This window comes from Anticarsia gemmatalis, chromosome 26 (genome assembly GCF_050436995.1).
Source record: "Anticarsia gemmatalis isolate Benzon Research Colony breed Stoneville strain chromosome 26, ilAntGemm2 primary, whole genome shotgun sequence".
Taxonomy (NCBI): Eukaryota; Metazoa; Arthropoda; class Insecta; order Lepidoptera; family Erebidae; genus Anticarsia; species Anticarsia gemmatalis.
The window spans coordinates 6,441,751-6,458,910 of NC_134770.1; the positions used below are offsets into that span (position 1 = coordinate 6,441,751).

General features: G+C 36.0%; 1 protein-coding gene across 20 annotated transcripts in view; it reads left to right on the forward strand.

Annotated features, from left to right (window-relative positions):
* The window catches only part of LOC142984109 (MAP/microtubule affinity-regulating kinase 3-like), a 228,717-nt gene that overhangs the window by 186,819 nt on the left and 24,738 nt on the right, over nucleotides 1-17,160 (forward strand). For all 20 annotated transcript variants that reach the window (XM_076131463.1, XM_076131461.1, XM_076131458.1 and 17 more), the window contains 3 exons: nucleotides 14,477-14,576; nucleotides 16,182-16,330; nucleotides 16,723-16,830. In XM_076131463.1, coding sequence (XP_075987578.1) covers nucleotides 14,477-14,576; nucleotides 16,182-16,330; nucleotides 16,723-16,830 — 357 coding nt within the window. The remainder of the gene's footprint in view (nucleotides 1-14,476; nucleotides 14,577-16,181; nucleotides 16,331-16,722; nucleotides 16,831-17,160) is intronic.

Genomic DNA, 17,160 nt, shown 5'->3' on the forward strand with positions numbered 1-17,160 from the left:
TTCCGTGCCGCTGAGTGTATAATATGATTAGAACAATAACTGAAACTAGGCAACTTCATTACTTGCTTTATTAAGTTACACATTATAGTCTAGTGTATAATTTCAAATATTATTCAGAGTTACAATACAATAATATTTATTCGGTTTATATTAGTTTAAAGTCTATTCATCTGCGGCTTTCTTACTAGCCTAAGCCAGTGTCTTACTACTGGGCAAAGGCCCTTAGATTACTTGTTCGATCTCCTTCCATCCCTCCAGGAAAGGTTCCAAATTGTCTTGCCATGTCTATCGTCTGGGACTTCACATTTATTCTTTCTTTTTCCATTTCTAACATTCATTTTTCAGTCATTAGTATTCACTGCACGTTTCCAACCAAATTTTTCATGCCCCTAATTTCACACGAGTTCGCGGTTTTGCATTCATAACATGTGAATCCCATTTCCTCTTTAAACAGCCCCTTACTTACTGTTAAGTAAAGAAAATATACCAATCATCAGTGTAGCCTTTCCTCCAAATATGTTGGAGTCGGCTTCCAGTCTCACTGGATGCAGCTAAATACCAGTCTTTTTCATGGCGCGACTGTCTATCGGACCTCCACAGCACAGTTACTTGAGTCATAACACGATACCATTCGGCAAGACTGGTTGTCATACTTTGAAGCTTCTGACTACTGCTAACGATTGTCGAAGATCTTTTAAAATGACAGCTGCAACGCCTTCCAAAACACAGTGAAACTATGGTCACCCATCCATATACCACCCTCGGCAAGCGTAGCTTAACTTCAGGGATACGCACGGCTTTTGTTACTGTAGCCACGAGCTCCTCTACTTACCAATCACAGTCGTAATAAAAAATTACTTATTACCTTAACGTGTCGGATAGAACACGTGTCTACATAAATAGTATCGTATCGATCTTAGTTGCGTGTCGATCGTCCCCTGAATTATTCAGCGGCCAGCCAGGACCTTGAACAGCAATGCTGACGTTTCTATACTCAACTGTATTGGGACACGTAACTCTAATTGACGACACTTTTATTGGTAAAGCTTGGACACCATTTTGACATTTGATGTCACTTTCTTCCTGGCAAAGTCATCTTCTAGCAAAAAGCAAGTTGCAGAATTATTCCGCTGACTTTGCAAGTTAGTCAGTCCTTGTTTCATATAAGAGGAGAGGTATCTACTGCAATGAGCAGCTCCTGGAAGTCCTGGTTACTTAGAATTTCATTACTGAAATGCCTTTCTTGACCCGGGCATCCCCAATGACGTATGTTGCATAAGCTATAGCTTGTATGACTGACGATATAGCCATTTTCGTCATTCTGATTCCTGTCTTAATAGTAAAAAAGAGTTACTAAAATCTAATTTGATATACTAAGAGTATAAAGGCAATAATGCAGCTGCGAATCGTTTCAGTAGCAGCATTTTACAACCTCATCTGAAAAGTAGTAGCGTTGTAAAAATAAATGCACAAACATTTAGTTGGTCGGTGCAACTTTATCGAAACTTGCAACAGCTTGGAAAGTTCGATTGAAGTTCCTCTGGTACAGGGTACATTTCGATGTAGTTTGGTTGCCTAACTTTGAATTTACTAGTATACTTTACCTAAAAGTAACTAGCGGATTGCAAGTTATCTAGACCCAGCTATCCCTGCCTATGTTCTTTAGAATTATCGCCAAGTAATTTAAAACTAAATCTTTTTTTTTTAAACTCCTTTACTAAACCTAATTAGGTGTCAGCCTAGGACTTCTCTAGCTCCCAAATTATTATATTATCAAAAGGCGAATTATTTCCTAGCAACGAAACAGTAATGGTGTATTCTTCTAAACGAGTGTTCTAATTTTCCCTGCCCATCCCCATCAAGAGATTCAAGGTCGAAATGTTTGGCTGAAGCTATTCTTGTACGAGACCGTACGCTCGCTTTAACAGTTATTATTAAGTGAAACGAAATTAATTTTGATTTTAATAAGGGCCCGTTTGGGCGTTGTTGCGTGGCGTCAACAATGTGTTTATTACTTTCTATCACGTATGTGTAATTATATTGGATGATAGACGGACTCGAGAGTGGTTAGTGAAGTTAAGGCAACGGTCTTAAGGTCAAGTTTTTGATTGGTGACCTTTTTGTATTAATAAAATTGTAAGTTGTTTGACATCTGATAAGATATTACTGTTTAATATTGTGATAGCTTTTTTTTAGAGTCTCGTTGCCATTTGTTCTTTTCGAACGTCTCTCTCATAATATGTCTGCTGTAATATAATCAGCGTGACTAATTTAATACTTTTACATATACATGTAAATACACTAAAACCTAAACCTTTATTAAAGCTAAATCAAAACAATAATGACTATCGGACTCACCAATAAACCTACTCGTATGAATCATACCTTTTCTCTATCATTAATAACTACATTTCGTATTTCCAATATTACGATAGACTTATTTCAAAGCTCTTGTACAATCATTAGTTACGCGTAGGTGTGGGAACTTTGAGATAAAACGCCTCTGCCTATCCCATTTTGAGTTATACAAAACATTTCTGTTACACTGTATTGAAGGTTTCAATTTAATGCAAGTTTTCGTGACAATATTTTTAACATATTTTTCCTTATCTGAATCGTTTTACATGCAAATGTCGGTTTATCTGAACAATCTTTGATGGTTATCAAAACCGTCTTTTTCTTATCAATGATGATTGTGTTATGTAAAAATTATGACCTCTATTTTTGGTTCTCTTGTCTCAGGTTCTTTTTCAACGTTATTCTCTAAGGAGTCTCCTTCCTTATTATTTATGAACTATATACGTGCAATTTCGATTCGTCGTATTTGATGCAAGTTTCGTCATATTTTATGCGTTTTCACAGCACGGCGTGCTTTTTGTACCGTGTTGTCTTTTCCGCACTGCATTCTTCTCAGAATTTCCTCAAAGGCAAGCCTCAGGAGTTTCACGACACTGCACGGTACAAGTTTTTATAAAACGTCAAATTGTATAACCAGTTTACAACTGCTACGCAACTTGTTGTCTTACCAAATGTTGCATTTACAACCGGTTTTCAGCCTTCCCCTTATTATGTATCTCTATCACTATTGTATCTCCTCAAAATTAATTTCTAGGACTAATAGCTTAGGTTACGTAAAGGTCAATAAGTCTATTAGTGATAGATTTTTTACATTCGGTACAGCAGATTCAGATACTGCCCCCTAAAAATAAACAAACCTTTTTTTATATTAAAGTCGAGTTACACAATTATTCAGTATCGTTGTTTTAATCGATTCTCGTCATTGTCGAGTGTTCTCGGAACCGTTTCGATATCTCGTCTGATGAAACAATAGGGTTCCGACGTACGCCGTGAGGTCGTTGACCCTCGGTCTGACAGTTGTCTTCGTAATGTAATTTGAGAAGCTTGTATGATTGATGGACTTATGTAGTGTTTTTGATTAGTTTAGCCTCAAGATGGTATTAAGTTTGGTAAATCTGTTTGTCTCAGTGATTTATGTTTGGGACTTCTTGACACACTTTGGTTTAGCCGCAGAAGTTCTGATTCGCGATATTGTATATTCAGAAAAAAACCGCTTCCTAGATTTTTCTTGACTTGAACGTCCTGCTAAAAAAATAGTTTATGCAAGTTAACTATATATAGTGTTGTCAAGAATTGTAGGTTCTTTGGTTCAATCTTTTTAAGTTAAAGCAATTGCGATATAGTGAAAATGTTAAAGGTTATTCATGTATTACACTAGTTATGACTCACTCTTAACTAATATAATTACTTACCATACCACATTTGTATTCTACATGTACTAAAGTCATCAAACCTTTCATTATATCCGAATTACGAAAGTATATTTCAACTTATTTTCCCGCTATTTGATTAAAAGCACAGCGGAATAAATCAAGGTGGGTTCCAATAAGGAGGTGAAACTTTGTGACAGACTGTCGGGAGGCCTTATCGATTGCTTTGACTTTCAGATAAGATGAGCACTTTTTAATTAAGCTTTAAAGAAAATACTTTGAAGTTAGGTGGTAGTTATGTATTGCCTTTATATGCTTATTTAACGTAGCGGAGAGATGCGTAGCAGATGGTTATGTTATTATGTTCTAAATGTGTTTATTTTAGTTGGTATAAACGCTGCGAGATATTTTGAAAAAAGATAGGAAAGGCAAGCGCAGTTTCTTGCATAGGTAACTTTAGTTTTCTTTATGTAATACGAACATGTACTATCTGAATCTAAAACAAGTTAAACAAGGAAAAGTCTTCAGAAATAAGTTTAAATAATTTACAAGCTTTTAAGAAACTATAGAAAGCATAGTTACAAATGTAGATATTTTACAAGCTTTTATGAAGCTATAAAAAGGTAGACTAGATTGAAATATAGGTTGAATATTTCTTTATATGGCTTCAAATCATAATCAAGTCACTTTAACTCGAATCAGCTATTTCATGGTAAACAGTATGGTTTCACTAAGGGTAGGTCAACAATCGATGCAGGTATTTCGCTCGTCAAGCATATCTATGATGCTTGGGAGACATCCCAGGACGCCATTGGGGTGTTCTGCGATCTCTCCAAAGCATTTGACTGTGTCCAACATAATACGCTCCTTAGGAAACTAAACCACTATGGAATTAGGGATACAGCGCTCGATTTACTTGCGTCATATTTGAGTAATAGGATTCAACGAGTAGATATCAATGGTGTAAGGTCTTCAGGTTCAGCTGTTTCTCTCGGCGTGCCTCAGGGTTCGATACTCGGTCCGTTTCTTTTTCTCGTATATATAAACGATCTCCCCTTTCAGGTGCAGGACTTATGTGATATTATATTATTTGCAGATGACACTTCACTCATTTTTAAAGTAGATCGTTCGAAGTCTTGTTTTATTGATATCAATAGTATTCTTGAACAGGTCCACAACTGGTTCACTTGTAATAATCTGTTATTAAATTCTAACAAAACTAAGTGCATTAGGTTCACTATGCCCAACGCGAGGAATTCAGGTACTAACATAGTCTTAAATGGGCAAACTATCGATTTGGTAGATTCGGCAACTTTTTTAGGTATCAGTCTGGATAGCAAGCTCCAATGGGGCACTCAGATAGCGCATCTCTCGGGGAGACTCAGCTCCGCCGCGTACGCAATCAGAAAAGTAAGACAGTTTGCTGGTGTGGATGCGGCAAGACTTGTTTACTTTAGTTATTTTCACAGCGTCATGTCTTACGGTATATTACTGTGGGGTAAGGCTGCTGATATAGATGTTATTTTTGTCCTTCAAAAAAGAGCTATCCGTGCAATTTATAGTTTAGGAGCGCGAGACTCCTTGAGAGAGCTTTTTGGGCAGATAGGGATACTGACGGTGTCATCACAGTATGTGCTTGCAAACTTGTTGTATATAAAACAAAATTTAGGGACTTTCGCAACAAATAGCGATAGACACAATTATAACACTAGAAACAGACACAAATTAGTAGGTCCCCATCATCGTTTACACAAGGTGCACAATTCGTTTGTAGGTCTCGGCATTCGTTTCTTCAACAAGCTTCCAAAGCACATCATGGATTTACCCCTGCCAAAATTCAAAGTTGCTGTTAAGGAACATCTCGTTAGGAAAGCTTATTACAGAATTGATGAGTATCTAAACGACAATAGCTCTTGGGATTAGTCGCTCGCTTGATTAGGATTCTTTGAAATTAGGGAACTTTGCTATAAATTGTATAAACTCAGTAGCAGTAGGTCTAATATTGTAAAATATGGGCAATTAATGATGCAAATAGGTGATGTTACGTACAATTTGATGTTATTCATAAAACTGTCACTTTTTTTCTTTTATAATGTTCACAACCAGTGTGCTCACTTGCTGCCCATATTCTTATTATCACGTGCTGGTGGGTGCTCCCAACATACGGTATGATCAGAGACTAATAAATAACCTAGCTATATTAATTTAACTTAATTGACGTTTAGTCTATATCGCTGATTGTTGGCGGCTCCTCGCATGATCAATTATTGTATCAACCACATTGTAAAACTTTTGGCGATTGAAAAGAGTGGCCGTGAGTTTCTCGCTAGCTCTTCTCATAAGGCTCTACCCCCTTTCCGAGCTAGTGGTAGATTCAGTAATTGTAACGACTATCATAAGTGTCAATATTTGACCTAAATGAATAAATGATTTGATTTTGATTTTGATTTTGAATCTCTTAGCCGTTTGGAAGGTTTCTTTAGGATAGTTTTCGATGTATGTATTTATTAATTGTCTATTGTTAGTAACCTTCTAACTAATGAACTAATAGTTCTTATAGCAAGTGGCATAGTTAAGAAACAATTACAAACACTAACTTAGTTTCAAAGAGTTTCACTCAAGTACGACAATGTTTAGTTATCTGCTGACGTCACCATGGTACTGGTTTCCCCAGAAGTGTTATCTATGGTTCTGTTTCCTGTGTTAAAACAGACTGTGAGATTAGCCATAGTCACTGGTTTTTGGGTTTCCCTGAATCTGCTTTTTGTTCGTTGTTGTAACTTTTTGTTTAAATTGAGGTTGATTTTTAATTTAGAAGGTACAAATTACTTTATTTTCAACTTCGTACAGTTATGTCTCTTCAATGCCCTCCTCAGGGTCCTCCTTAGCTTCCCCTCTTGAACCATATCGGGAAATATTTTTGAAAAAAATATGTTAGACCACAGGCCTTAAACTATCTCTTTTTAAAATTATATTACTGCTTCACAGACGGACAATTTTCGTATATTTAGGTTGAGTACTTATGTATACATATGTACTTCATTTAAGTTATATTATTAAACACTAAATTATAACAAAATTTTCCCTAAACCCATCTTTATTTAGCCTTATAATTCATTATACTACATAAAGTGCCATTGACGTATTTATCATCAATTCACATACATTATGTCAACTTAGTTTATTATTCGCTTGTAATTAATTACACTCGATTGTGTAACAAAGGTCTTGAAGGGTTATCAGTACCGATTCGGACATATTCATAATATTTGGCGAAAACAGTATGTTTTAAAACGTGACGCGCGTCGCTACATCAAAATGTGTTCTTTTAAAAGTTCAGTGACTTAATAAAATGAGAATTTAATTTCAGTTAAGTGCCGTTTAAGTAAACGTTAGATTTAGTGTCGTGACAATAAAAATTGACTGCCAATAAAAGTGACAAAATCCTGTTTTACGATGCAATAATACCTAAATCGTGTAGTGAAACCTTAATAACATTAAAAACGGGTCCAGCCTGAATTTAGTTGCGCCTAAAATTACCATTGTGTCAAGATAACCGATTAACTCAAACGATATTGAAGCTGTAAAACGTTCCACAATTGTTAATTAGTGTAAATATTACCTAGTGTTTCCTACTGGTCCTTTTCGTGGTCTAGCTAGTGCTAGACCGAGTCTTTTCTTGAACCTAGTGAAAGTAAAGCCGTCAAAATAAATCCCCAAACGATGCGTCACCGCGTCCTTCCCCTGCTCGCGCCGGTGTTTCTGTCCAAGCTTTGGAGACGGAGACGTCGTGCTAAAGCCATCGAGAAGCTCCATGGGGTAAGAGTGATAACAGAATTGCATATGAGACTTCATTATAATGATTGAAATATTTAATTCAAGCTAAAACACACACAGTTTCTGAGGTACTTTTTGCGGTAGTTTATCAATTCAAACTGTCATATTTATATGAGCTTAAACGCCATTGAATACATAAACTACCGCTAAATGTAACTCAGAAACCGGGGGTAGTTTATCTATTCAATAGCGTTTAAACTCATATAAAAAACGCTATTGAATAGATAAACTACCGTTAAATGTACTCAGAAACCGGGAGTTAGATGTGTTTGATGAAAGGTTTATGTGGTAGAAGCTAAAGTAATGGTGGTTTATTATCAAATAAGGCATAGTACTCCAATTGTAGAGATTCGATTTCGTATCGTGTTTTGCAGTTTTTAAGCGTGGATGTATGGTGGAGTGACTAAAGGCTATTTAAAATCGATTGTACTTAAGTAATCGGCAATAAACTACTATTACGTTAAATACGGTTTATAGGGTCTTCTACAGTCGACATTAATACGTAAAAGACTATCAAAGAGCACATAATAAATGTCTATTTGTTCCAAACTTTGATTTATTTAACGCTGTAGTTCCTTACTCATTGGATCGTATCAATTAAAGTAAAACTAGAAACTCACTAGTTCAATCTTTACTAGAAAACATTGTACAAAATCTTTGTTGGCAGTGCAGTGATGAGCAAACCGCGTTTCCATTCAACCTAGTCGATGAACCTCGTTGCAAACACCGCGGTACGATGTGGTTTTGTAGAACGAAATGTTTGCAGCGAACAATACGACCGGTGACATTATTGGGTACATAATTGATGCGCTTTTGATGCTTTGCGGTTCACGGATTATTGCTGAGGGGAAAAGGTGTAATTTCTTGTATTATTAGGTTATTTTGTAGACTGGTGTTTGAAAAAAAATGTTGAAGTTTTGTGTTAAGTTTCTTAGTCGATGATTACCTGTGGTCTGTTTCTATACAGTGTATGGTGTTAACTCCGATGCCATAGGTCGTACAGTGATGTTAAATCTTTAGAGTGTCTAAAAAATATTTTTCTATCCTTTACAATTGCTTTTTCAAAACCCGTATAGTAATTCCTGAGATTAGGGCGTTTAAACTTTTTTATTTTGTTAAGAATATATTAGGAAGAATAATGCATTAGTATTGCGATTGAAACTAAAGTCTGTAACTACGCAGATACGATAATCTATCATTTACATTTTAATATACCAATAGAACCAGTTAACCGAAAACCCCTTCGTATAACGTATATAAACCGAGGAAGGAAACACAATAAAGTTTGATATACACACTTGCCTTCCGTAGAGGGTGAACCAATAAACGTGGAGTTGGGGGTGCAATAAAAACCGCCCAAGAGCGAGTTGGACACGGTTTCTGAACCATTCTTTATGAAATCGTCAGAAAAATCGCGTTTATTGTATGGGAGCTCCCTTAATATATCTATTAATCTGTTTCTGTTATTTACTGTTTTACATCGGTTCTGTTGTAACTTTAACACAATTACGTCATTTGTGAAAATGTCTACAGTCTAACTATGTATCACGGTACATTGGTATAGCCTAGTGACAGACAGACTTACGAAGCGACTCGTTTTTACCCTGTATATACGGAACCCTAAAAAACAACCCCATTGGGTCTCCGCTCTGCTTAATATAACGTAAACGTTCTACACAGCTTGGATTTACGACTGAGAATTTACAATTTTTCGTGTCTGTTTTACATGTTAGTAGGTAGGTCTAATGTTATTTTGTATGTCTGTGGTGTATGTTGTTTTATTATCAAAGGGTGAGTGATTAACAAAAGGATTGTAAGGAAAATCTTTATGTTTTTTTTCTAAACATACTTAGCTTGCTTTATTTTATTTTTCTGTGATTACGGAGTAGAATTTAACGTTACATTGATTAGTTAGTATTTTTCTAGCAGAACACAGCTAGTAGAAAGAATTTAAAAAATAGTAACCATCCGTTAGTAGATGCGAATTCAAACCCCACATCCATCATAATATTTTCATCATACGATAGGTGTTCAAAGTTCGCTCACCACAAGCAATATTTCATCGTTACGGAAAGCACATAAAACTGTATATAACAAACTAGTTAGCATTCACGTTTCTCTTCTTTATAAATATTCTCTAAGAGTTACTAGACTGATAGATGAGGGTAGTCCGAAATTCGTTTTACATTGCGCGATGCACTTGCTCCACGTCGATGTCTTACAGTTTATGTCTGCAGTGAGACTACTTTATGAAAGATAGTTTACTATGAATAGTTAAGTGGATCTTTAAGAGTAGTCTTTTATAGAAGATTGGTTTTGGAAACGTTATTTGTAGATCTTTTACAGTATCTGTCGATAGCATTTTAAATTACAGTATTTCTTAGATAACGAGGTTTTTCAACAGACGCGACGATTAGTTCGTAGGTTATCTTTCTATAGTTTCAATGCTTTACGAACCGAATGACTTGGCAAAATATAAAAACACTAGCTGACCCGCGCAACTTCGCTTGCGTCACATAAGAGAATCATAATTTTCCCCGCTTTTGTAACATTTTTCACTGGTACTCTGCTCCTATTAGTCGTAGCCTGATGATATATAACCTATAGACTTCCTCGATAAATGGGCTATCTAACACTGAAAGAATTTTTCAAATCGGACCAGTAGTTCCCGCGATTAGCGCGTTCAAACAAAAAAACAAACAAACAAACTCTTCAGCTTTATAATATAGAACTAACGCACATATTTTCTTTATATATTGAGAGTATAAAAGACTATGCGTTTATAAAACTATTACAGTCTCTTCTGCGTAAAAGTTTCCTCTCGGAATGAGGCAGAGAGTTAGACCTGCACCACAGCGATCATGAGTATAATACAACTTAATAAGTTTTATCTAGGTTGAAAACAACGGTACTCCTAAAACAATTTGCGTGTCAATATAACCTATTATTTCTATCAAAAATTCAATTATATCTTAATCGGCATGCTTTTCGAAAGTGGTAAACACAAGCTTTTCTTTTTATTAATAAAAAGCGTGAAGGTACCGTAGATAAAATTAACTTTCGCCACAACTAATTGTCTGCCACGATAGCCGGGAATTTATACAATACGTTTCATTATTCACTCACACATTTTATTTAGACTTATGACCAAATATTGAATTATCACCTGGTATATAAGTGGCACTTAATAAAATATATATTGTATTATTCCCCTTTTATTCCTCCACCCGCACTTGGCCAGCGTGGTGGACTCGAGGCTTAATCCCTGCCTCATTCCGGAACCCTTCCCGGAAGTGGAACATAAATGGGTTAAATTTATTTATTTACATATATATATAGGACGATTATTACCGAATATTGAGACGCTTTTCTTTTCTCGTATATAAAAATATGTTACATATTAGGCAGAATTTTAAACCTCTAAACGATCGTTACTTAAAATTCAGACGTCTGAAGTACGTTACAATATGTTATGTACGTGTTCTTGGGAACATTTTAAGCCTCATATGTGTCTCCTCGGAAAATAACCAAGAAGCCGAACAAAGTAGGCTTACGTCAACGAAATGCATGACCTACAGACATAATTATCTACTTACAGACGTTTTATAATAACCACAGTATGGAATACTATATAAGTTAGAAATAGGCCTAGGCTTGTTCCCTATTTGATGCTGATTTAGCTTCTAAAGTACAAGCCTATCGAAACGGACTTGGGGTATGAAAATTACTTTAGATACCAGGGGTAGCGTTTTAAATTGCGGTTCGTTCACCAAACATTATAAGACTAAGAACTAAATTCTCGGGTTCATCACTGCTTCTAAACAAGCTTTATTAAGCTATAAGTTCGTATAAATGTAACAGTTGCCATACAACTAATGATAAAATTAATAATCTAAGCTTAAACAGACAAACACAGCATTATAAGCAACAAAATCTGACCGTGTCAAGCAATCAATATTTCGACACGGGAATGTACGCTCGCGTGACTTCATATTCCCGTAACACATTCGTATTCGCTGACTTCTTACAAAAACAACCGAGCAGAATTGCTCTTTTGATCCTAACGTTTCGAGCAAAAAATGTTCACGTTTTCTAGTAAATAATCATACTTAAGTTGATAGCTTATTCCCTTCACGTTCCATCCCTGAGGGTAGTTGTAAGGTTTAGTTGATGACGTAATGTCTGCTCCGGTATTTTAGAAGACTATATAGTTGAAGCGTAAAAATGGAAGGAGCTAATTGTGTATTGTGATTTTGTTTTTACCAAGGTGATAAAGTCGAGCTAGGTTTAAGTTGTTATATTTTTTTTAATATACGTATCGTCTTTTATTGTTTTTTTTTTTGCAATTTTGGTGGGTCTGTCCTATCTACATGATGTAGTCAGTTGCAGCTTAATTAGAACGTTATTTAACAAATGGGTAATGGTACTGCACGTAGTGTACGTGCCTTACTTACGTAATTGTATACTTTGTGTAGGTATATCTAAATGATCTTGATATTAGTCCCAAAAACGTATATGACATAATAAAAACGGTAGCACTAAAGATAAGTGAGTCTTCCGCCTCTACAATATCTTTTAATGTGTCGTCTAGTTGATGTTTTATTTCTTAGAAGTCTCTCGAGCAACGGGCAAGAGACAATTGTCTTATTTTCGTAAAGAACTGGTGAAATTTTTACATTCGTAATCGGCAATTTGTAGGCTGAAAGCAAGTAATCGTCCAATTTTTGTACCATAATACTTATACACGGTAATTTAACATTAAGCCATTTATTTCCTTCCGTTACATTATTTCTAAAAACATTTCTCATTAACAAAAACCTTCACAAATTCATCATCGAAAGAGCCTTGAACCGTAGATGTCCGATTGTGAACATGAGTGATGACACACGTTACAAGCATGTAGACAATGTCAAGTACAGTGTATGTTAATAGTCAGTACATGCGAGCTTATTAACTCGTGCCTCTAATGTATGAGATAGTGTGATTGATTGGAAGAGATTTAGAGATAAGAAAACAAGATTTAAGTGCGTGAAACTGTTTCTCTCTCTCTCTCTTCCATGCTATGAGTCCCATATGGTAGTGGGGTCAGCCTTCGTAGTATTTCTCCTCCACTTCGCTCTGCCCTCGACATCGTCTTCGGAAACCTCACACTCACCCCTATAAACAGTTTGACTGCGTAAAACTGTTTATAGGGTCTTTATTTTGAAGATTTTAGAGCTAAGTTTCCAGTGTCAGTCGGTGTGCTGGTATTCTGGCCTTAATGTTGCGTGTATTTTGTGATCTTTCGATGGTTTCTCTTGGTAAAGGTTTGTGAGCTAAATTAGAAGTGTCAGTTCGTGCGGTTGTATTAATATTGCCTTAATATCGGGAAATTAACAAGATACAGACATTGTTTTGTTGTTATATGTAGGCTATGATTATCAACATTTCCATTAATGAAAGGTTTATAAGAATTGGTTAAGTAGTTTCCGAGTTATAGCTGCAAATGTCGATGACCGATAATTTCAACTTTCGGGACGAATTAGCAAGAAGCATTCTTGTGTATTTAGAGTTTGCAGTCATGGAAATTACATACATACATACATAAATTACCACCGATTCTTGATGAGTCAAAACAAAATGCTAATTTGAAAGAATTCCAATGCATTGTAATAATTTCACATACAAGTCTTTAAATAACAAAGATCTATTATTACGTAAATTTAGTCACATAATCAGTCTATTTACACAAAAACGGGAGCCCCAATAACCTCACTGTGTAGACGGCTTTGATCCGAGGACGTTATCAAGGCGGGTACCCAGCGCGCGGGGTGAACGACCTCGCTCGTTATGGGATTAGTGCGGACGCCATGACACCGTACACTCGCTACCTTACAGATACCACGTGGAAATTGTCATGTAGTTGCGTGATATGCAAGAGTGGAATTAGTTCCTGATTTCTGATACATTGAAATTAGTGGTCAACTAAGACGACTGAAATACATAACACACTTAATTTCAGCTACATCAGCTCTTTTAGTAACCAGTGGAATATTATTTCGCGAAATCTAATTTTCGGGTTCTTATGTGTAATCTATCTGTAAGCAGTGTAAGACATTTAGAAATTGTTTGAACATAATAATATCAGGTTTACTTAATAAAACCATGTAAGAAGAAAGGGACCTTAATAAAGTCGATAGGGTACTATCGACTTTATTAAGGTCCCTTTCTTCCATTGCCCCATTAACTAATTCGATGCTTAATGATGAGTTATGGCCAGGTACGGCAGGTAGTGGTACTGAAATAAAGTTATCTGACTGTAAAACTATTTTCAAATCATTGCTATACATAATACCGCTGCACCTTAATTCTTCAGGATACAACTCCATACAAAATAGAGTTGATAGCTTCAACGTATTTCCCTCGCGGCTTATGATTAGTTCCCCTAACGCGCTGAATAAACTAATTATTGAGATCCTGCCGCCGCGGAAGTTGTGCATTATTATTGCGATAGCTGAGGTAGCTTCCTTTACTACAAAATGTTACAACAAACGTATTTAACTGAAGTATATTGTAAGAAAAGGATGATGCTTATCGGATTTCCTTTGGTATTCTGGTAGATTATTTGATAACACACTAAGCAGTTGCATGTAGAAATATTAGGATAAACGACAGTTTACGACATTCGTACTTATGTTTTTAACTGTATAAAGAAAACAGAATATTAAAAACAAACTTCTTTACGCTTCGAACTTATACTAAAATTTTAGGACTCAAAAATGTCGCTACTTTGTTACTTGACATCAGTTTTTGTCAACTGGTGTCTTGACTCAGTGCTAAGGCACTATTTACATGACATGATGATATTTATTTAAGCCAATATTGTACATGATTGCAATATATTAATGTATGTATGTTTGTTTGTATTACAGAGCGCGTCGGAGTCGTCGGCGGGCGCGGGCGGCGGCGGCACGTCGGGCGGCAGCGCCCGCGTGTCCTCGCGCTCGCGGGCCTCCGAGGAACCACACATCGGTATGTATATCCCATCTAATTCTACACCTTCATTGATACCCTTTACCTTTGACTGTTACTTCCAGAAATCAGTCGGTCTTTGTCGCTTTGGTAATAGATAGGGTTGCCGCTTTGGGTCGTTTGTATAGTCGTGAAGCCTCATTGTGCATTGTTAATCGTTTTATGGAGAAGTCATACAGCCAGTTTAACTCGCTTATAAAATCTAGTATCTTTTAAATAATTAATTTAGAATAATCATATTTTGAACACCGGTCATAGTTGAAGCAAAACAAACGTTACGATTCAAAAGGCTTTGACGCTTGGCTGACCAGTCACTCAAAAGAGGCCAAAAAATTGCAGTGTGGATGTGCATGCAGAACTCAATCGGAAAACTGTCAACTGCATAGAAACAAAGTGTCCTTTGATCAGTAGTGGCTTGTCAGGGCTACCTTTTTGACGTTACACAGCGCGCTTGCAGTTGACTGTACCAATCACGATTCTATCCGTCAAAAGTAACAGTCTATCGCGTGTTTTTGTTGTTGGAAATGTAAAAGTTAATCGTAACTTTTAGGTTTCAATACATCTGAATAAGTGACAGATAGCTTATCTGTGGGTATTTCGACAGTTGTTTTCGTAAATATGCTGTCACTTTATCCATTATATTGGTTATCTGACACTAACTTATACATAAGCCGGAAAACTGGCCACTAGGTTTGCACGTAGCATGATTATTGTTACTTAATATTATTCATGAATCGATCATGGATTCAACTTGGACCGAAACGTCAAGAAAACCACGTAAATTCTTGTATAATATTAACTTATGTAAGTTAAATATACCAGTGTAAAACTAAACTAAAGAGTAGTAATTAAAATGTAAATCAAGTTAACTAACAACCATCTTTTTTTACTAAAAGAAGCGATCAACAGTCTTTGTAATCAACATATTTAGCATACTGCAAGCATCAACGAAATTTTTTAATGAAAATCCCTAAGGTCTAACGCATTACAAAGTAGTATCGATCCTCCCGGCACAGCCTCTTGTTGACCCATTTACATGAGTTGACTTTAAAACCTCGGCCCGCGATAGCACTATGACTTAATTCTTCTCCCACGGGCTACTAGATGATTTTCTTTAATGAAACTTTCTTAACAACAAGTTTGCTTTGCGTAATCGTTTTGAGTATTTTGGGTGATTAATATTATTTTGAAAACGGTTTTGAGGTCTGAAAAATATTGAAAAGTTAAGAAAAAACTCTGTGTAAAATTATGACGTGGTTCAATGGCGATCAGCAGAGACAGAGACCTATGGTATATTAAAAATATTGACACTTATTAAACTAAAGGCCAGTTTTACAGATCATCACTAATTGTCAGATAACTTTTTTGCGAGTTAAATTGGCAGCAAATGTACGAAAATGTCTGTCAAAATCCATCTGATAAGGTAGCTGAAACATTAATATAAGTGTTTTAAACCCGGAGCTAAGTCCTAAAACTTTGTTGAAGTATAAACTCAGTCAATCGTTTTAGTATCAGAACCTATGATGAAAAATTCAACTTAGGAGCAAAAATTCCCCTAATTTGTTTGTTTAAAGCCTATATTAATGACATAATGTTATGTTCCAGGAAAGTACAAGCTTCTAAAGACAATCGGCAAGGGCAACTTCGCTAAGGTGAAGCTAGCGAAGCACGTGCCCACCGGCAAGGAGGTCGCCATCAAGATCATTGACAAGACGCAACTCAACCCTGGATCACTGCAGAAGTTGTTCAGAGAGGTAACACACACAACTCTTTATAGCTTATGATTCACTGCTTGAGACTGTTGTAGTTCATGATAAAAACAAAACATCAAAATGAATAAACAGTGCTTGGTACACTGGACCCACTTAAATTGGACCCGCGGAACTAATCTATCTATATGTAACTGTCGTCGAAAGTTAGAGGAACTCGGCTTATAAAAATTCACTATTTTTGTAGCCTATGATTACTGTGCTGCCATAGGCTCCGTTTTAGATAGGTTATCTTCTTTATAATTCTACCTGTCATACGTAATATACTCTGAAAACTTCCTAAAAAATAACCAGACTGTATGCGATTATATCCTGTTAAAGTGCTGCTTATACTCTGATTCTGTTCAAATTTAACATGTTGCATGGTGATGTTTCAGGTGCGGATAATGAAGATGTTGGATCATCCGAACATCGTGAAGTTGTTCCAGGTCATAGAGACTGAAAAGACGCTCTACCTCGTGATGGAGTATGCGTCCGGTGGCGAGGTACCTACACACAACATTACTAATAAAATGATATGGCCAGTGTAAAAGAAAACTTTAACAGAAGCTTATTTAGAATAGCCTATAAAACTTTGTACGTAAGGCTTAGTAAAGAGTCTTGAAAGATAGTAAATTCCACACTTCCTTGGAAACTAACGTACACGAAAACGAACGAATTTTAAGTGTAGATGTATTTATTAATATCCTAATCAACCATGATTCGACATGAAACAGAGTCGCTGTAAATGATTTCTTGTTTATGACGCAAGAAAATGTAGATATTTCAATTTTCAATCTACATAGAATGTGGCTAAGGTTAAACTGAGTACATTT